General features: G+C 38.2%; 1 protein-coding gene across 1 annotated transcript in view; it reads left to right on the top strand.

Annotated features, from left to right (window-relative positions):
- KCNK13 (potassium two pore domain channel subfamily K member 13) overlaps positions 1-14,108 on the top strand; it is a 543,593-nt gene extending 529,485 nt beyond the window's left edge. Inside the window, exon 2 of the mRNA XM_053697568.1 lies at positions 13,216-14,108. Within this exon, the coding sequence (XP_053553543.1) occupies positions 13,216-14,108 (893 nt within the window). The remainder of the gene's footprint in view (positions 1-13,215) is intronic.
- Positions 14,109-21,956: the final 7,848 nt, after the last annotated feature.

Below are 21,956 nucleotides of genomic sequence, written 5' to 3'. Positions count from 1 at the left end.
ATTATGGGATGTGTGCATCAAATGGGGTGATAGCTTTGTATTATAGGACGTGAGCTTCAGATGGGGTGATAGCTTTGTATTATGGGATGTGAGCTTCAGATGGGGTGATAGTTTTGTATTATGGGATGTGTGCATAAGATGAGGTGATAGCTTTGTATTATGGGATGTGTGCATAAGATGAGGTGACTGCTTTGTATTATGGGATATGTGCTTCAGATGGGGTAAGTACAGCTTATTCAGTAAAAAATAAACTAAATTTGCTTTTTAAAACTTCAGATAGGGTGAGTGTTTTGTATTATGGGATGTGAGCTTCAGATGGGGTGAGTGCTTTGTATTATGGGATGGGTGCATCAGATGGGGTGAGTGCTTTGTATTATGGGATGGGTGCATCAGATGGGGTGATAGCTTTGTATTATGGGATGGGTGCATCAGATGGGGTGATAGCTTTGTATTATGGGATGTGAGCTTCAGATGGGGTGAGTGCTTTGTATTATGGGATGTGAGATTCAGATGGGGTGAGTGCTTTGTATTATGGGATGTGAGCTTCAGATGGGGTGATAGCTTTGTATTATGGGATGTGTGCTTCAGATGGAGTGATAGCTTTGTATTATGGGATATGTGCTTCAGATGGGGTAATTGCTTTGTATTATGGGATATGTGCTTCAGATGGGGTGAGTGCTTAGTATTATGGGATGTGTGCTTCAGATGGGGTGATAGTTTTGTATTATGGGATGTGTGCTTCAGATGGGGTGACTGCTTTGTATTATGGGATGTGTGCATCAGATGGGGTGAGTGCTTTGTATTATGGGATGTGAGCTTCAGATGGGGTGACTGCTTTGTATAATGGGATGTGAGCTTCAGATGGGGTGACTGCTTTGTATTATGGGATGGGTGCATCAGATGGGGTGAGTGCTTTGTATTATGGGATGGGTGCATCAGATGGGGTGATAGCTTTGTATTATGGGATGGGTGCATCAGATGGGGTGATAGCTTTGTATTATGGGATGTGAGCTTCAGATGGGGTGACTGCTTTGTATTACGGGATGTGAGCTTCAGATGGGGTGACTGCTTTGTATTATGGGATATGTGCTTCAGATGGGGTGACTGCTTTGTAGCTGTATATTATGGGATGTGTGCATCAAATGGGGTGATAGCTTTGTATTATAGGACGTGAGCTTCAGATGGGGTGATAGCTTTGTATTATGGGATGTGAGCTTCAGATGGGGTGATAGTTTTGTATTATGGGATGTGTGCATAAGATGAGGTGATAGCTTTGTATTATGGGATGTGTGCATAAGATGAGGTGACTGCTTTGTATTATGGGATATGTGCTTCAGATGGGGTAAGTACAGCTTATTCAGTAAAAAATAAACTAAATTTGCTTTTTAAAACTTCAGATAGGGTGAGTGTTTTGTATTATGGGATGTGAGCTTCAGATGGGGTGATATCTTTGTATTATGGGATGTGAGCTTCAGATGGGGTGAGTGCTTTGTATTATGGGATGTGAGCTTCAGATGGGGTGAGTGCTTTGTATTATATTATAGGATGTGTGCATCAGATGGGGTGAGTGCTTTGTATTATGGGATGTGAGCTTCAGATGGGGTGATAGCTTTGTATTATGGGATGTGTGCTTCAGATGGGGTGATAGCTTTGTATTATGGGATATGTGCTTCAGATGGGGTGATTGCTTTGTATTATGGGATATGTGCTTCAGATGGGGTGAGTGCTTTGTATTATGGGATGTGTGCTTCAGATGGGGTGATAGCTTTGTATTATGGGATGTGTGCTTCAGATGGGGTGACTGCTTTGTATTATGGGATGTGTGCATCAGATGGGTTGATAGCTTTGTATTATGGGATGTGAGCTTCAGATGGGGTGAGTGCTTTATATTATGGGATATGTGCTTCAGATGGGGTGAGTGCTTTGTAGCTGTATATTATGGGATGTGTCAGATGGGGTGATAGCTTTGTATTATGGGATGTGAGCTTCAGATGGGGTGATAACTTTGTATTATGGGATGTGAGCTTCAGATGGGGTGATAGCTTTATATTATGGGATGTGAGCTTCAGATGGGGTGAGTGCTTTGTATTATGGGATGGGTGCATCAGATGGGGTGAGTGCTTTGTATTATGGGATGGGTGCATCGGATGGGGTGATAGCTTTGTATTATGGGATGGGTGCATCAGATGGGGTGATAGCTTTGTATTATGGGATGTGAGCTTCAGATGGGGTGAGTGCTTTGTATTATGGGATGTGAGCTTCAGATAGGGTGACTGCTTTGTATTATGGGATATGTGCTTCAGATGGGGTGAGTGCTTTGTAGCTGTATATTATGGGATGTGTGCATCAAATGGGGTGATAGCTTTGTATTATAGGACGTGAGCTTCAGATGGGGTGATAGCTTTGTATTATGGGATGTGAGCTTCAGATGGGGTGATAGCTTTGTATTATGGGATGTGTGCATAAGATGAGGTGATAGCTTTGTATTATGGGATGTGTGCATAAGATGAGGTGAGTGCGTTGTATTATGGGATATGTGCTTCAGATGGGGTAAGTGATTTGTAGCTTTATAGTATGGGATGTGTGCATAAGATGAGGTGAGTGCTTTGTATTATGGGATGTGTGCATAAGATGAGGTGAGTGCGTTGTATTATGGGATATGTGCTTCAGATGGGGTAAGTGCTTTGTAGCTTTAAAGTATGGGATGTATGCATCAGATGGGGTGAGTGTTTTGTAGCTTTGTATTATGGGATGTGTGCATCAGATGGCGTGAGGGCTTTGTATTATGGGATGTGAGCTTCAGATGGGGTGAGTGCTTTGTATTATGGGATATGTGCTTCAGATGGGGTGAGTGATTTGTAGCTGTATATTATGGGATGTGTGCATCAGATGGGGTGATAGCTTTGTATTATGGGATGGGTGCATCAGATGGGGTGAGTGCTTTGTATTATGGAATACTAGTCCCTCCCAAAGCCCGTGTACACGGGCCAATTTTTTAAGTACCGCGGTTCCAACCCTTGCTCCCTCTCTCTCCCTCCTTTCATTTGCGCTCTCTCTCCCCCTCTCTTTTGGGTTCTCTCTCTCCCCCCTATTTTGCTCTCTCTCCCCCCTATTTTGCTCTCTCTCTCCCCCCTCTTTTGCTCTCCCCCTCTTTTGCTCTCTCTATCCCCCTCTTTTGCTCTTTCTCCCCTCTTTTGTTCTCTCTCTCCCCCTCTTTTGCTCTCTCTTCCCTCTTTTGCTCTCTCTCTCTCTCTCTCTCTCTCTCAGTTAATCAATTAGAATTATTTTAATTGTAGTGTATAAAAGAGGGGCAATTAATTTATTTTTGTTACAAATGGAACCACAGGGTCTGGATTTATTAAGAACGTGGACCATCAACATAACAAAACTAAAGAACATTATTTTGTCTCATCTAATCCTCCCACTGCTTTATAGTACCAAACAGAGAGGAAGCACTCATTTCCATTAAAGAGACACTCCAGACCCCAAAAACACTTCAGCTTGCTTAAGTGCTTTATTGTTTTTTTTAGAGGTGCCTCTTAGTCCTGTTTTATTAAAGTGCCTATTTCATGAGAAGGCGCTTTAATAAAACGGGATGGGAATGTCCCACTGGCTGTCAAGTTAACAGCCAGGGGGGCTTCCACTCTCAGTACAAGATAACTATCATTCTCTTGTAGTGAGTTTTCTCTAGGGAAGCATTGGCTATTTTACTGAGAGGACTGAAAAAACAACAACAATTTAGTGGCCAGATTATCAGTATACACTATGCTGTAAAGAGGTTGCATCAAAGTAGACTCAAGTAGGAATCAAGTAGTATTGGGTGAATGTGCTGAAAGTGTAATTAGTTTGGTAGAATGGATAGTCCTGTGGACATTCGTTTTGGACAATCGAATATCGATAAGAATGAAAATCCATTAAAATGCGATCATCAAATGTTATTTCTGTTTTTTTAATGTTACTTTCGTTTTTTAATGTTCATAATTAGATTGAATATCCACATTTGAAATTTCTAATGTAACATTTGATTTAACAAATACTATTCAGAAGTTCAATAGTTCATGTGATAGGGAATTTAGTAAATTGATACATAATAGATACAAATATATACATTTTAATATTTCTATTTTGAATATTGCATAATTCGAATATTACATAACAGAGCATTAGAAATATTACAAATATATCAATTCAATTGTTTTTAATTCAAATATTGCATAATTCTAATTGACTTAGTAAAATTCAAATAGAATATTATATTTAAAGAGAGCATTAGAAATACTATTACATTAAATGAATGTTAGAATGTTGTACAAACATGAAACATTCGAAACAAACTAACAAATAAGTTAAAATGAATTACATTTTTCGAATGTTTCAAAACATTCGCCCATCCCTAGAACCAAGTCATCATTTAGATTAAAACTTTGAAGATAAACTAATGCAGTAAAATACGGTTACATTTTCAGCATTCAGAGCAATTTAAACTCTACTGAGGGGGCAGAAACACCTCAATTAACTATACTATACCAACCAGATGGAGCCCACAACCAAAATAAACTGAAACCTGTTTCCCTGCAGTGCCCCCTAGGGACAGAGATGCTTATTTCCTTGCATCCTCAGTATTTTCAGGGTAAAGTAATTGCAAAAAATTTGAGACTTTGCAAAAAAGTCTCATAAATCTTTCATAGAAGTCTTCATGTTTTATAGTTTTTAGAAATAATATTGGAGGTTTAAATATATGAACACTGTCATAAAAAATATTATTTATCATTTTAAAAGAACATATTCCATACTCTCCATTTAAAAAAAAAAAAAGGGAGAAAACAAATGTGAGCGTTAAATGCATTGCCGCTCAACATTGGCGATAGAAAATATGGGAAGAGTAAATTACGGTGAGTTTGCACAAACAAATTCACAGTAATTTAAACAGCACATTATTTGTAATATGGATTTGAGCATAAAGAACACCGTGATCTCGCAATCACGTTTACTCTACTCATGCTAACAATAGTGCGGCACTTGTAATCTGGCCCATACTGGTTTATTTTTGCTTTTTGCGTAGAACGAAAATAGTGCTCATATTACAAGTTGAAAGTAAACGCAGTGTCAGGTTCGCACACATAAAAATGTATTTATCTTAAAGTGAATGTAAAGTTAATGCGCTTACCTAAAGTGAAACAATCAAAGTTAAAAAATTAATGAGACTTTCCTTCATGAAATCTTTAGTATATACTTATCTTTTAAGATATTTCACTAGAAACGCTATACGGATAAGAGCTGAAGCTCCGGTCGCCATTTCCAGCAATTGATTGACAGATGACTCATCTGCAATCAACGATTAGTTATATACTAAAGATTTCATAAGTATATACTAAAGATTTCATGAATGAAAGTCTCATTCATTTTTTAATTTCTATAGTTTCACTTTAGGTAATCACATTAACTTTACATTTACAAGGTATAAGAGAATATATATATATAAACAACAAGAAATACAATCCTGTCTTGGACATCGGGGAAGACTACCCTAGTCCACAGTGACCATAGGATTATTCTGCCCATTCTTCTGGTCACTTTTCTAACTACAGTGCTAATCCCAGTAGCGGGCTGGAAGTTTCACCACTCTTCCACTTGACTTTATTTTTCATGTACTATCCTGAATGAAAGTCTGCTGGAAGCACAGAAGTATCCCCGCTGTGGTCTTGCTGTGAGGAAGTCACCCCTCTTAAAACAGGGGATCCCACCGGCTGTGGCTCTGAAGCATCCAGTCCCAAACTCTCAGGTACTGTCTGAAGATGTCTTCTATTTTGAAGTGTGACTGTCACTCCTTCAGTAAGAACTACATAAGACCTTGGTTCTGGAGATCGTCCTTTTACAGTGACTGGCGTCTTCCATTTCTTCCCATCATCCAGTTTAACTCTAACATTCTGGCCTACATCCAGCTCCTGCAAGAGCCTCACAGAGTATTTTCTGTCATAGAAGAATTGGTAGCCCCCTTTCTCCTCTTCATCCCTCCTAAGGACCTCCTCCCAAGGAACGGGGGGAGGCTGGCTGGAAGACACTCACAGAGGGTAGAGATCAAGTGTCCTAACATCAACTGTGATGGGCTAAAACCCGTGGCTTGGATGGGAGTCGCCCTATAGGCCAAGAGAGCTAGGTACAGCTAAATCTTGCTTCAAAATTAACTTGGTTGTTTGAACTGCTCTTTCGGCAATTCCATTGGCCTGCGGGTAATGCGGACTTGACGTAAAATCGATGAAATCATATTTTCTGCTGAAAGATCTGAACTCCATGGAAGCAAACTGCTTTCCGTTATCACTCACTAGCTCCATTGGTTTGCCCCACTGGGCAAATAAGCTTTTGAGATGAGTGATGACGGCCAGACTGGTGGTTTGATTCAGGGGTGCAATCTCCCAATACCTGGAATAATAGTTGATCACAACCAGGTACTTCTTCCCATGGAGTTCGCACAAATCTGCGGCTATATTCTGCCACGGGCCTGCAGGCAGCGGGCAGTAGGCCGGCGTTCCTGGCAAAAGGCACATTTTGACACATGACTTGCAATGTGGGTACTGATTCCAGGCCACCATACTGCCGTAGCTGCCCTTTCTCTGCACTTTGTAATGCCCAAGTGGCCATCGTGAATCCTGCCACATGCTAACAGGAATAACAATGTGGTCTTGGAACAGCACCAACCCGTCTGACCTTTCTGACTGGTAAAAGCTCAAAGACATCCAGGCTGTCCGGCTCTCGGGCCAACCTCACTTTATACACTTGATAACTTCTTGAAGATCTGTGTCCAAGCATGTCTCCTTCCTTATTTGCTCTAGCTTCTTTGACGAGATGGATTTAGATGACAGAACTGAATCCACGTACACATCTGATTGAGTTGAAAATCCTTAAGCAGCAGCCAGCTGGACCCTGGAAAGTGTATCTGCCACTGCCAGTTGTTTCCCCGGCACATGCACTGCCTGAAAGTTGAACCCGAGCAGCCTCATCAGAAGTCTCTGGCATCTTAGGGGTGTCTTGTCAATATCACAGGAATTGATCAGAGGAACTAGTGGTTTATGGTCAGTTTCCAGACTAAACTTCTCCAGGCCCACTAGGTATCGCTGAAAGCGCTCAAAATTGAGAAAGGCACTCTTTTGCAATTTGGGCATATTTCAATTTGGCAGCCATCAGTGTACGGGAACAGTAGCAATGGGCTGTAGTTTGTTCTCATTCAGCTGCAGGAGAGTGGCCCCTAACCCATAACTACGTGCATTGGCACTAACCAAAGTCTTTTTAGAAGGGTCATAGAACCCCAGCACTGGGGCAGATCCCAGCAGGGACTTGACCTGTCTAAAGGCTTCTTCCTGTGGACCCAGGCAATATCTTTCTTCAACAAATCGGTAATAGGGTGTAGTACTGTAAATAAATCTTGTAGGAACCTGCCCACATAATTCACAAGGCCCAATATTTGTCTCAGCTCACGTACATCAGAAGGACTTTTTTATCTGTTTAATAGCAAGGATTTCGTTGGGGTCTTGCTTGATACCATCTCCATTGAAGATGTGCCCAAAATAACATAACTCAGATTTTCTAAAATGGCATTTTACTTTATTTAATTTCAGCCTGGACTCTCTAATGGTCTGCAGCACATAGCTCAATCGCTAATTGTGTTCCTCCAGTGTGGACCCGTACACTAAAATGTCATCCATGATGACTGCCATGCCCACGTGGTCCCTCAAAAGGGAACTCATCTCTATTTGAAAGATTTCAGGGGCAGAGGAAATCCCGAAGGGGAGTCTGCAGAAGCAAAACCGACCTACCGGTGTAATGAAGTTTTGCGCTATAAAATAAAAGTTGCATTATTTCACCACCCACAGCGCTGCCATTACAAGTTTTTGAAAAGCCACCTTGTGCGTGCGATATGGTGGCGATAAGCTCCATACAGCAACCCCATTGATGTCTAAGGGGAAAAAAAAGTTATGTTTAAACCTAACACCCTAACATCGCGACACCTAAATAAAGTTCTTAACCCCTAATCTGCCGCCCCGACATTGCCGACACCAAAATAAACTTATTAACCTCTAATCTGCCGCTCCCGACATCGCCGCAACTAATAAAAGTTATTAACCCCTATTCCGCCGCTCCCCGACAATGCCGCCACTATATTAAAGTTATTAACCCCTATTCCCCCACACCCCAACATCGCCGACACTATAATAAAGATATTAACCCCTATTCCACCGCTCCACGACATACCCGCCACTAAATAAAGTTATTAACCCCTAAACCTCTGGCCTCCCACATCACCACCACTAAATAAACCTATTAACCCCTAAACCGCCAGCCCCCACATCGCAAAAAAACTAAATTAAACTATTAACCCCTAAACTTAACAACCCTCTAACTTTAAATTAAAATTACAATATCCCTATCTTAAAATAAATAAAAGCTTACCTGTGAAATTAAAAAACCTAAGTTTTAATGAACAATTAACCTAACATAACTATTAGACTAAAATTAAAATAACTACAAATTAAATAAACTAAATTACACATTAAAAAAATCTAACACTACTAAAAAAATTAAAATCTAAAATTACAAAAAATAAAAAACACTAAATTACAAAAAACAACACTAAATTACGAAACATAACAAACGAAATGATCCAAAATAAAAACAATTACACCAAATCTAATAGCCCTATAAAAATAAAAAAGTCCCCCAAAATAAAAAAAAACCTTGCCTACAATAAACTACCAATAGCCCTTAAAAGGGCCTTTTGTAGGGCATTGCCCTTAAGAAATCAGCTCTTCTCCCTGTAAAAAAATACAAAGACCCCCCAACAGTAAAACCCACCACCCAACCAACCCCCTAAAATGAAACACTTAACTCTAACAAAATCCTAAGCTACCCATTGCCCTGAAAAGGGCATTTGTAAGGGCATTGCCCTTAAAATGGCATTTAGCTCTTTTGCATTGTCCTTTTAAAGGGCATTTAGCTCTTTTAAAAAAAAGTTTAAAAAAAAACCTAACACTTAGCCCCGACGATCCACTTACAATTTCTGAAGTCCGGACATCCAGGCGGCGAGAAGTCTTCATCCAGGCAGCAAGGTCTTCATCCATCCAAATGGCGTCTTCTATCTTCATCCAAGCGGCATCTTCTATCTTCATCCCAGAGGCGTGGAACGGGTCCATCCTTCTAGACATCCGGCGCGGAGCGTCCTCTTCATACGGTCGCCACTGTACACTGAATCTTCAATGCAAGGGAGCCTTTTCAAAATGGCCTCCCTTGCATTCCTATTGGCTGATTTGATTTTTGAAATTCAAATCAGCCAATATGATTAGATTTACTGAAATCCCTTTGGCTATTCAAATCAGCCAATAGGATGAGCGCTATCGAAATTATTTTCGCTAATTTGAACAGCCAATATAATTTCAGTAGCTCTCATCCTATTGGCTGATTTGAACAGCCAATAGTATTTCAGTAGATCTCATCCTGATGTTGCGTTAAAGGCTAAAATGCTTGCGGTACAGCTATACCGACAAGACTCGTAATGGCTGCATTACGGTTTTTACACTGAAATGGCCATTTTTTCAACGTTAAAAACGTAACGCAAAACTCGTAATCTAGGTGAAAGATAGCAATAGAATGAAGAAAAATTGATAATAGGAGTAAACTAGAAAGCTGCTGAAATTGCATGTTCTATTTGAATCATAAAAGAAAAAAAATGGGTTCAGTGTCCCTTTAATGTGTTTCAGTTTTCAATTAGTTTTTTTGTTATTATATTTTAGGAAGGCAAACTGATGCAAAATATGTAATAATAAAATGTGTGATTCAGATATTTAGGTAATAATGATTCCTGTACTGTTCTCTGTCATGTATAAATACAAAATGACACAAAGGGGCATATTTATCAATGTGCAAGCGGACACGATACGATATAGTGTATCATGTCCGCTGCACATCGATAAATGCTAACAGCATACGCTGTCAGCATTTATCATTGCACAAGCAGTTCTTGTGAACTGCTGGTGCAATGCCGCCCCCTGCAGATTCGCGGTTAATGTAGCCCTCTCTGCATCGGCTATCGATGGCCGTTATCGTTGGCTAGTGGGAGCTCATCCAGGGAGGCGGTTCGCCAGTCATCGGTTGAGGAGGGGGGAGGGATCTTGTGCGGGTGCGCGCGCGTGCACGGGGGGCGTGCACGCATGCACGGGGGCGCGCGTGCGTGCACGTGAGATCCATAGAAACAGCATCAATAAGGCAGAGGGGGGGGGTTAAAGAGCTGTTTAGGGGGGGTAAGGGGGGTCTTACACAGCAGAATAAAAAATAAATAAAACCCAAACCCCCCAAAAAAACTTTTATTTTAGTACTGGCAGACTTTCTGCCAGTACTTAAGATAGCGGGACAATTGTGGGGTGGGGCAGGGAAGAGAGCTGTTTGGGAGGGATCAGGGGGTGGGATGTCTCAGGTGGGAGGCTGATCTCTACACTAAAGCTAAAATTAACCCTACAAGCTCCCTACAAGCTACCTAATTAACCCCTTCACTGCTAGACATAATATACGTGTAATGCGCATCAGCATTTAGCGGCCTTCTAATTACCAAAAAGCAATGCCAAAGCCATATATGTCTGCTATTTCTGAACAAAGGGGATCCCAGAGAAGCATTTACAACCATTTGTGCCATAATTGCACAAGCTGTTTTGTAAATAATTTCAGTGAGAAACCTAAAGTTTGTGAAAAAATTTATGAAAAAGTGAACGATTTTTTTTATTTGATCGCATTTGGCGGTGAAATGGTGGCATGAAATATACCAAAATGGGCCTAGATCAATACTTTGGGATGTCTTCTAAAAAAATATATATACATGTCAAGGGATATTCAGGGATTCCTGACAGATATCAGTGTCCCAATGTAACTAGCGCTAATTTTGAAAAAAAGTGGTTTGGAAATAGCGAAGTGCTACTTGTACTTATTGCTTTATAACTTGCAAAAAAATCAAAGAACATGTAAACATTGGGTATTTCTAAACTCAGGACAAAATTTAGAAACTATTTAGCATGGGTGTTTTTTGGTGGTTGTAGATGTGTAACAGATTTTGGGGGTCAAAGTTTGAAAAAAAAAAAATTTTCCTCATATTTTATAAACATTTTTATAGTAAATTATAAGATATGATGAAAATAATGGTATCTTTAGAAAGTCCATATATAATATGTGTGGGTACAGTAAATGAGTAAGAGGAAAATTACAGCTAAACACAAACACCGCAGAAATGTAAAAATAGCCTTGGTCCCAAACGGTCAACAAGTGGAAAAGTGCTCTGGTCACTAAGGGGTTAAGTAGGTGCAATGAGGGATCATGCATCTTCCAGGGAATAGGATCATTAATGATAAATCTGGGCATATGTGTAATAACAGTAGAAACGTTGTTAATACAAGCCTGCTATGTGTGCTGCTGTTGGAACACAGTTTAAATCCATGTTCTTTATTACTTCTGGAAGAGGATCAAAACCATTATGTGTATGTTACTGGTGGAAGTAGAACTGCATTAGTATTATTAACATAATAATATATTTGTAAAGAGCAGTCAAATTCTGCAATCTCTTCATTTTGTGTGTTACTGGCAGAGAGGGATTATATTCCTCTTCTTTTGTGTGACTGTGTGTTAATAAAATAAAGGAATGTATGTAATTGTTTTGTATGTGAGAGTATATGTAGAACTGTAGTGCCCTTAGAAAGGAAGTTAAATACCTGTTCTTTGTGTATGTTTCTGGTGGTAAATTGGTGAACTTTTGTGGATCACCTGCCATAGTTGCTCTCTTTGTTTTACTGGGTGGTTAAAGGTATTTACAACATTAATTTATTAATACAACAAACAAGGTTTCTAAAAATAAATGTGGCTTCAGGAATGTCTGCTCCCTATCCCCAACTGTTCTGCTTTTGTCTTAAAGGGAAATTAAACCCAACATTTCCTTTCATAGTTCAGATATAGCATATCATTTTAAACAACTGTCTAAATTACTTTATTATCAAAGTTGCTTCATTCGCTTGGTGTTCTTTGTTTAAGGAGCAGCAATGCACTACTTGGAACTAGCTAAACATGACAAAAAAAACATATTTGTGCAGCCACCAATACCAGCAGCTGCTCACTGTAGTGCAATGCTGCTACTGAGCCTACCTACTAGGTATACTTTTCAACAAAGGATAGTAAGAGAACCAAGCAAATTAGTCACTAAAAGTATATTGTAAAGCAGTTTAAAATGACATGTTCTGTCTGAATCATTAATTTTGACTGTACCAAATAGTAATCTTGCTATTTCTTTGTTGTTGATTCCTCTTTTCTGTGTGTTATAATGGTGGAAAGCTGATAAGATCACTGCTATGTGGGTTAAAAAAAAGGACTAACCGCTGCTGCCTTTATATCATTGGTGAAATAAAATAAATAACTAACTGCAGCACTAATGGGTGGGGTGAAGGAGGGCACATTTCTGTGTTCCTAGATCAGCAATAAAACACTGCTTTAACTAATCAGAAGTGACAAGCAAAATATTATACATTAAACATGTCAACTGAGAAACCTTTTATTACTCAGTCAACACAGAACATTACTGATTTAATTAAGTATAAGCAAAATACATATAAACAATACAGTTTTCCGGAATGTGTTTCCCAACAGTGACTTGATGTTAATAAAAAGTCTGGAAGTTGAATAATGTATCAGTAGCTGAACTGATTTAAACATATATGCATATTCTTGTATGTTCTGACAGGGGGAGGGGATATCTGTCATTCTGTCTCAGATGTTCAGGTGATGATGGAAATGCATTTTATGCATTTTCTATAAATGTATTCAATTAAATTGAACCGAGAAATTCACTTTGCTAAACAACTGCTAAAGCTTGCAATCCTTTCAAAGCTGAATTTGACAAGCCATTTAGAAGTTGGAAGCATCAGGTGCAATTATCTGAGGCATAAAACCATAGCATTTATGCAGTCACTATTGATCTGAATGTCTGATTGGGAAAGAATACAGAATTTTTTCTTTTTATTCCTGGTTGACATTTAAATTTGTGCCAACACCGTTGGTAAAAATTGCAAACATAACTGACTACAAATCATTGACTTGATGATTTGTAGAGGTTATCCCACAGCTTTAAACGAGATGTCATTTACTGTCTTTGTTCCTCTGCTTTTATTTAAAGAGACCTTTCTGTTTGTCTTTTAGGGTTCGGCATGACCACTCCGGCCACCATCGCTGGCAAAATATTTCTCATCTTCTATGGCCTCATAGGATGTGCATCGACTATCTTGTTTTTTAATCTTTTTCTAGAACGTCTGATTACAGTCATTGCATTCATCATGAAGTCCTTCCACGAAAGACAACTCAGAAGAAAAGGTGGTCTCCCACCAGACACTCGTCGTGGATCAGGCAACTCAGAGGTGGACAGCCTAGCGGGGTGGAAACCTTCTGTGTATTATGTGATGTTAATTCTTTGCATTGCAGCCATCATTATCTCCTGCTGTGCCTCCGCCATGTACTCACCCATTGAAGGATGGGGTTATTTTGATTCCCTGTACTTCTGCTTTGTTGCCTTCAGTACTATAGGTTTTGGTGACATGGTCAGTAGCCAAAAAGCCAAATATGAAAGCCAGGGACTTTACCGGTTTGGTAATTTTGTCTTCATATTTATGGGGGTATGCTGTATTTATTCCCTATTTAATGTCATCTCTATTGTAATTAAACAATGTGTAAACTGGATATTAAAGAAAATGGAATGCAGGTGCTGCCAAAGATGCCAAAGAAAATTATTTCGTTCTAGGAGAAATGTTGTAATGCCTGGAAATATTCGAACTAGACGAAACATCTCTATAGAAACAGATGGCGTCTACGAGAGCGAAACAGACGGGCGCAGAATGTCTGGGGAAATGATCTCCATGAAAGACTTTTTAGCCTCCAATAAAGTTTCATTGGCCATCATGCAAAAACAGCTTTCAGAAACGGCCAATGGGTGTCCAAGGCAAATTGGCACAAGTTCCAGACATAATGGTTTTTCAGGTGGGGTAGGCGCATTAGCAATTATGAATAACAGACTTGCAGAGACTAGTGTGGACAGATGAATGTTTTTTTTGGTTTGTTTTTCTGTTTTATAGGACAATAAAGAGTTCTCTATGAGAGGAGATTTTTTAATATTTGCTCGGAGACAGTAGTAGAATAAGAATGTTTATGGATTTGCACAATTGTTGGTAAACTTAGCTGACATATATAGGGGCATGTATTAACGAATCCTAGCAATTTATTTTCATTGATATTTTTTAATATTTAAATAGTATGTACAAATGGCACTAGCATATTGCACACACTATGCCAATGCAGTGCTCCTGTACTTTCTCCATATACGGCAGAACTGTATAGAACAGCTGTTGTTTCTTCCAACTTTAAAAACAACCTTGATAATGGGTAATTTTTTAATCTATGTAAGTTTCCCACATTTAAGCCTGTCTTTGCTGCCTAGTTTGACACTGTGAAGTGAAACTGCTACTGATTGTACAACAAACAGCAATTGACTTAAAGGGACATGAAACACAAAATTGTTCTTTCATGAGTTAAGTAAATCATACAATTTTAAGCAACTTAAAGGGACATGAAACCCACATTTTTTCTTTCATGATTTAGAAAGAGCTTGCATACCTTCTAATTTACTTCTATTATCTAATTTGCTTCATTTTCATGTTACCCTTTGCTGAAAAGCATATCTAGATAGGCTTAGTAGCTGCTGATTGGTGGCTGCACACAGATGCCTTGTGTGATTGGCTCACCCATGTGCATTGCTATTTCTTCTAAAAAGGATATCTAAAGAATGAAGCACATTAGATAATAGAAGTAAATTGGAATGTTGTTTAAAATTGTTTTCTCTATCTCAATCATGACAGAAATTTTTTGGGTTTAGTGTCCCTTTAATAATAGAAGTAAATTGGAAAGTTGTTTAAAATTGTATGCTCTGTCTAAATCAGGAATGTCTAATTATGACTTTATTGTCCCTTTATCATACAAATTGTATTGTGGTATAAATCATTTAATTTAATTCATGGAACATTTTTATCATCGAAAAACAGAATCAACTTTCAAGCCTCCCTCTGGGCATGTTTGAGGGACCAGATGCCCTATTTTTATGTTTTTAAAATTGAGAGGTTTTCTTTTCTCATGGAAATGTCCTCAAAATAATTTTTATAATAATTATTATGAAAGGGGACATACAGGAAAATCCTGGCTGTAGTTAGGAGCTGTAAATAATTATTATCTAGAGAACAAGTTCCTTTAAGAAGGGTCTTGGCACTTTGGACGCTGTTTATTTTTTTATTGGGGGTGGGGCTTCTTCAATACTTTAAAGACCTAAAGGTTTCATGTCTGAAATAGGAAACACTGTTCTAATAAAATACAGGCACATATAATTAACTCATTCACAAAGCTCAGGAAATTGTGGGAAGCCTTATGACTTAGAAAGTTGCCATTCATCTATACTGTTTGGAACACACAGTTAATTAAAGTTCAATCCCATTAGGCATTTCATAGCAGCACCAAACAACTCAATCTATAATCATTTTGATACTATATAATCATTACGATATTATGGGCTCCATTTATCAAGCTGCAGATGCAGGTTTAGAGCCCCAGAGTTGATTAAGACCAGGATGACTGACTAGCTCTGCTCTCGTGCATTGGTTTCTTGAGAGTTGGGGGCATGGCTGTACATGCATTTGCTTGTGCAATGGTAAATGTAAGCAGCGGTTGCTACCAACTCACTGTGATGCTGGGTAGGGGCCAGGTTCCTGGCTTGGGACATTGTCACATGCAGTATGATAAATGGAGCCTCTACAGTTCCTGCTGAGCTCTGATTTGAAGCTTTTATCTACCTAAGTCAGGGATGCCCATTATTTAGTGACGCTATCTTCACTTAAGACAAATATTTTTGTTCTATATAGCCCTTTTTATTGATGCCTATGCAGTGGTGTACAATATATTTGTGCAAAATACATTTTTACTTTTCAAACTTTTAAACAGAGCCCCCACTGTCACTTCTGGATAACAGGGAAATGGCAAATCACCCAAGAGTCTTGTGATCTACTGGTGTTGTTTTTGAATAATCAATTAAGTGATAACATAATGATGTCCATTTTAGGATATCCATCTCTTTTCTGTAACACTTTATCAGTTAGCTTCTGAAGTTCAATGCTCTCACTTGCCCAACACCATCCTACCTCATGATATATCAGAAGCCATCCAACATCAGTAACATGCTTCAAGAGTCAGAATCAGAAGTCAGGTGTCAAATATCAAACATCTGGAGTCAGGCAACAGATATCAGGAATCAAGCTTCAGGTTCCAGGCATTAAAGAATGTAATCACACAACCCATCAAATGTCATAGCTACGCTTTTATATTTGAAAACAATTTATCATCTGCCACTGCTCCGGAGTTTATATAGCACCACTAATTATTAAGTTCAGGTGTTTCAGCCAAATCCATTGCTAACAGGTGCATACCATACAGCACATAGCCATAAAATATATATAGCTAAACATTGGCAATACAATGGGTGGAGACAAGTATGCAGTTTGAAGAGGGCACTATACAGCTAACACATGACTATAGTTAAGAGATCATTAGTTTAAAAATATCATCTAAATTTAATTAATAATCACATTTCTACAAACAGATCTAAAAATAAATGTACATATACCACAAATCACAATATGCGTATAAAAACACAATTTATGTAAGAACTTACCTGATAAATTCATTTCTTTCATATTAGCAATTGTCCATGAGCTAGTGACAAATGGGATATACATTCCTACCAGGAGGGGCAAAGTTTCCCAAACCTCAAAATGCCTATAAATACACCCCTCACCACACCCACAAATCAGTTTAACGCATAGCCAAGAAGTGGGGTGATAAGAAAAAAGTGCGAAAGCATAAAAAATAAGGAATTGGAATAATTGTGCTTTATACAAAAAAATCATAACCACCACAAAAAGGGTGGGCCTCATGGACTCTTGCTAATATGAAAGAAATGAATTTATCAGGTAAGTTCTTACATAAATTGTGTTTTCTTTCATGTAATTAGCAAGAGTCCATGAGCTAGTGACGTATGGGATAATGAATACCCAAGATGTGGATCTTCCACGCAAGAGTCACTAGAGAGGGAGGGAAAAAATAAAGACAGCCAATTCCGCTGAAAATAATCCACACCCAAAATAAAGTTTAAATCTTATAATGAAAAAAACTGAAAATATAAGCAGAAGAATCAAACTGAAACAGCTGCCTGAAGTACTTTTCTACCAAAAACTGCTTCAGAAGAAGAAAACACATCAAAATGGTAGAATTTAGTAAAAGTATGCAAAGAAGACCAAGTTGCTGCTTTGCAAATCTGATCAACCGAAGCTTCATTCCTAAACGCCCAGGAAGTAGAAACTGACCTAGTAGAATGAGCTGTAATCCCTTGAGGCGGAGTTAGCACAAACTTACTTCACCACCTCCACAGGAGGCAAAGTTTGTAAAACTGATTTGTGGGTGTGGTGAGGGGTGTATTTATAGGCATTTTGAGGTTTGGAAAACTTTGCCCCTCCTGGTAGGAATGTATATCCCATACGTCACTAGCTCATGGACTCTTTCTAATTACATGAAAGAAAGGGACGTCTCCCTATAAAAACAAATAGTTACAAATCAAATATAAAGCGCAATAAAAACACTATATTAAGCGCAATGAAAACACTATTCTCAGAAGTCTGCCAAATAAGACCACCTTCTCTGACTCAGTTTAAGGCAAAGTTAGTTATCGTTCCACCAAACAATCATGTGCACTTGTGTAGCCGAGTGTGGTTACTTTTTTAGTTGTTCCAGTATATGTGAATATGATAATATGGTACAATGTCGCCATTCCATGTCACCGTTCCATATAGTTAATGGGTTGTTTCAAAAAGAATTAGAGTAGCCAAAAGCCGCTTGTTTTACCTGACCCTGGTATCTTCCGTTTGCCTGGCGCTCACACAGCAGTGAATTCCATGTCTCCCAAGCATTGTTCCCTCTAAGGCCTTATTTTGTGAGTGGCCCAGCAGTGAAACAGTCAATAAGAAAACAATACCTTGTAGTCTGCATTGTGCAGTGTTTGATAACTGCAGGGTTAGGTTCCCTAATTAACTATTTAACTGCTGGGCCGCTAACAAAATGTAGCCTTAGAGGGAACACTGCTCCCAAGCCATAGCACACTTTGTGTGAACCTGTTGAGACTCTCTGCTTCCCTGTGTACCGTTCCACTCAGCATAACGGTTGTTTCCAATACCGGTCACCTGACCTGAGGCCATTTTTTCATTGGCTAGAAAGCGGAGTTTTGAAAATAGTTGGAAGGTTTCTTTTTGCAGTCAAATGTACACAGCAAACGCGTTTTGCCCAAGATCTTGATAAAGCCCTAGGAATTGGAAGAAACGTGTCGATTAATAACGGTGGAGAGCCGATGTGATTGCTATGTACATTTGACTGCAAAAAGAAACCTTCCAACTACTTATGTTGACAATTTTCAAAAGTCCGCAAAAACCCATTGAATATTTTGGTAAAAGAAAAGACTTTGAAATAACAGATCTGGTAGATGAGTAAGGATCTATGAATTCCGCTTAAAGACATCTCGACCTGGACATAGTTGTGTAGTTTGTGATTCAGACAACATGCCAACAAGTTGATCTTTGGGAGATCCCAGCGAAAACTGACTGAACTCACCTAATTGAGGGATCACTCCCCCAATTGAAGAATATTATGAATTAAAATAGTCAGACTCTCAATTGTTACCCTGGGAAAGAAAATTGGGGTGGTACAATGATGAGCTTCTGCTAAATGCATTATGCAAACAAACCTCTTTTATTGCTAGAGCTCTGTAAGTAACAAGTGAATCGGATATATAGAGGCGCTGATCTTGAATCTCGTGTATATGGACGTACACACTGAAGAAAGAAAAACTTGGCTTGTGATTTGCAGAAGTTAACAACAAATTAATGTGCAGTATACTCACTCCGAAAAATTCAGAGTTCAGCTTCTTCAAGAGGTTTTTCTGTCTCAACTTTCCCAATTTCCACACTGTATTTGTGTCTGTGGATAATGAAAATTGCACTGCAGGTAATTGAATCTTTTGCTTGATAAAAAGTGCAATATACTCACTCCGATAAATTTCGGAATCCGGCTCCTCAGAACATGTTGTGTAGTTTGAAAATACTTCCAAAAAGGCAGCAGAAATACTTGTTGTGGTAAAAAACAAATATTTATTAAAACATAATAAAATGCTCTTATTTATCTTGGCTCTACGCGTTTCAACGACAATATCGTCTTTTTCAAGAGCAGTAAAAACAATTGGAAGTGCTGCCTTTGGAGTGTTTACAGGTGTATTTATGCAGGTAATCATTGTTCCTGTTCCGGTGATAAACACCGGAATAGGACTCACAAATAAAACATTTTAATTTTGTATTTATTCCAATCCGATTGTGTTTTGAGAATGATATTTATTTATATTATGTTTAAGCTTTTAGCGCTTGAATTCTCAATAATTTGTCAAATCGGATTGGTATAAATGAAAAAAAGCTTTTTGGCCAATCAGAGGGGAGAAAATAAAGTTCCCTTTCAAGTCCTGGTTTTATGCAGTTTCTTTTCAGGTCCGCCAGATGATGCGTGGTCATATATTCTCATCAATCAGATGAAGAGCGTTGTTTTCAATGCTTTATATGTAAAGGCCTGGCTCCGGTTTTGTCCAATAAGTTCCGTGTCACGTGTCTCGGATTGACCAATCTCTCTGTGAGCGACATTTTACTATGTTCCATTGATAGCCAGTGTTTTGGATTCTCTAGGGAGTATGTAATGAAAAGTGCAGGTCACTTTGAATCATATATATTACAGACATAGAAAACTTTGTGATAATAATTTCACAAAAATCTTGGGTTACAACCTTTTCAATTTTTTGAATATTAATTAGTGCAACATGCACTCGAATATCGATGTTGCCATCAAATATATAAATTTTGCCATCAAATATAAATTTTAAATGTAAATTTCGCCATCAAGTATAAATTTTGCCATCAAATATAAATTTACCTTTAAATATAATTTCTGGATAGAATCACAGTAATATTGTATATATAATTGGGATAAATATTAAACTATTTGAAATATACTGAAACCTAAACAGAAAAAAATAATATATTAAATATATTAAATTAGATAAAATGAGAAATGATGTTAAATTATATGAATGCTGCCACTCTAATATCTTTATTTAAACCATAATGTCCATATGTTTTTAATGTGTGTATCCACCATAGTTCTCTTCTATTGAGTTCTTTTTCTATCTCTCCCCCTCTCCAGTGTAATGAAACCTTCTCTATACCTATCCATGATAGATGTTTTTTATCGTATAGAGGACAATTATTATAGTGTAAAGGAACACCATGATCTTCTTTTTCTTTTTCAATTTTATTAAGGTGTTCTAATATGCGGGTTTTTGCAAATCTTGAAGTTTGTCCTAAATACTGAATCTGACAATTGCACTGAAGTAAATATATTATATTTTTAGTTTTGCAAGTGATGAAATCTTTTATTGTGTATGATTTATTTGTTACTGAAGAAGTGAATGTCTTATGTGTCTTTTTAGTATAATTGCATGCTTTACAATGTCCACATGTGTAAAATCCTGTTAAATTGGCAATTCGGATAGGTTTAGGTGGCTTCATCCCCTTGATAAGGGAAGGTGCCAATTTTTGTTTGAAATTTGTTCCCTTCCTGAAAGTTATCAGTGGTTTATTTGGAATGATATTATTTAAGTATTCATCATTTTTGAGAACATTCCAATGTTGATTTATAATATGTTTGATCTGTTTATATCCACTATTGTATGTGGTAATGAATCTTGGGAAATTTGGATTATTAGTACTTTTTTTGTCAGTGTTCAGTATTAAAGAATCTCGATTCCTGTTTCCCACTTCAACCCTATCTTGTTCTAATGTGTTGCTATCATAGCCTTTATGCTCAAATCTTTCTTTGATTATCTTAGATTGGGTATTGAAATCATCTATGGTGTCACAATTTCTTCGTATACGGAGAAATTGTCCTTTAGGGATTGCTTTTAGCCAGGTTGGATGGTGTTCACTGTCTCTCCTTATGTAAGTGTTCATGTCACAGCTTTTGAAAAAGGTCCTAGTGTGTATATTTCCTGCTTCAACAAAAATGGTTAAGTCTAAAAAGTTAATGTGAGTTTTATTGAATTCAGGTGTTAATATTATACCCATATTATTTTCATTCAGATAAGAGACAAAGTTATTTGATGCAGTCTCGTCCTTGTTCCAAATACATAGGACATCATCTATGTAGCGCCGCCAGGACACCAGGCCCGCCCCAGCCACGCCACATGACCATACATAAGTGTGTTCAAAGTGGTCCATGTAAATATTGGCGTAGCTTGGGGCGAATCTGGTGCCCATGGCGGCGCCACATATCTGAAGATACTGTTTATTATCGAACCAAAAGAAATTGTGTTTCAAAATGAACTCTATTGATATTAAAATGAATTCTAGTAATTCTGTAGATAAATTTTCATCTTGTTCAAGTTTCCATTTTATGGCTGCTATACCTTTTTTGTGATCAATGATGGAGTATAAAGATGTTACATCCATTGTTAGCCATGAATATTGTATATATATACACACTTATGTATGGTCATGTGGCGTGGCTGGGGCGGGCCTGGTGTCCTGGCGGCGCTACATAGATGATGTCCTATGTATTTGGAACAAGGACGAGACTGCATCAAATAACTTTGTCTCTTATCTGAATGAAAATAATATGGGTATAATATTAACACCTGAATTCAATAAAACTCACATTAACTTTTTAGACTTAACCATTTTTGTTGAAGCAGGAAATATACACACTAGGAC

This window comes from Bombina bombina, chromosome 1 (assembly GCF_027579735.1).
Source record: "Bombina bombina isolate aBomBom1 chromosome 1, aBomBom1.pri, whole genome shotgun sequence".
NCBI classification, from domain to species: Eukaryota; Metazoa; Chordata; class Amphibia; order Anura; family Bombinatoridae; genus Bombina; species Bombina bombina.
Note: the sequence above shows the minus strand (reverse complement) of the source record. Positions and strands in the feature narration are given on the sequence as shown.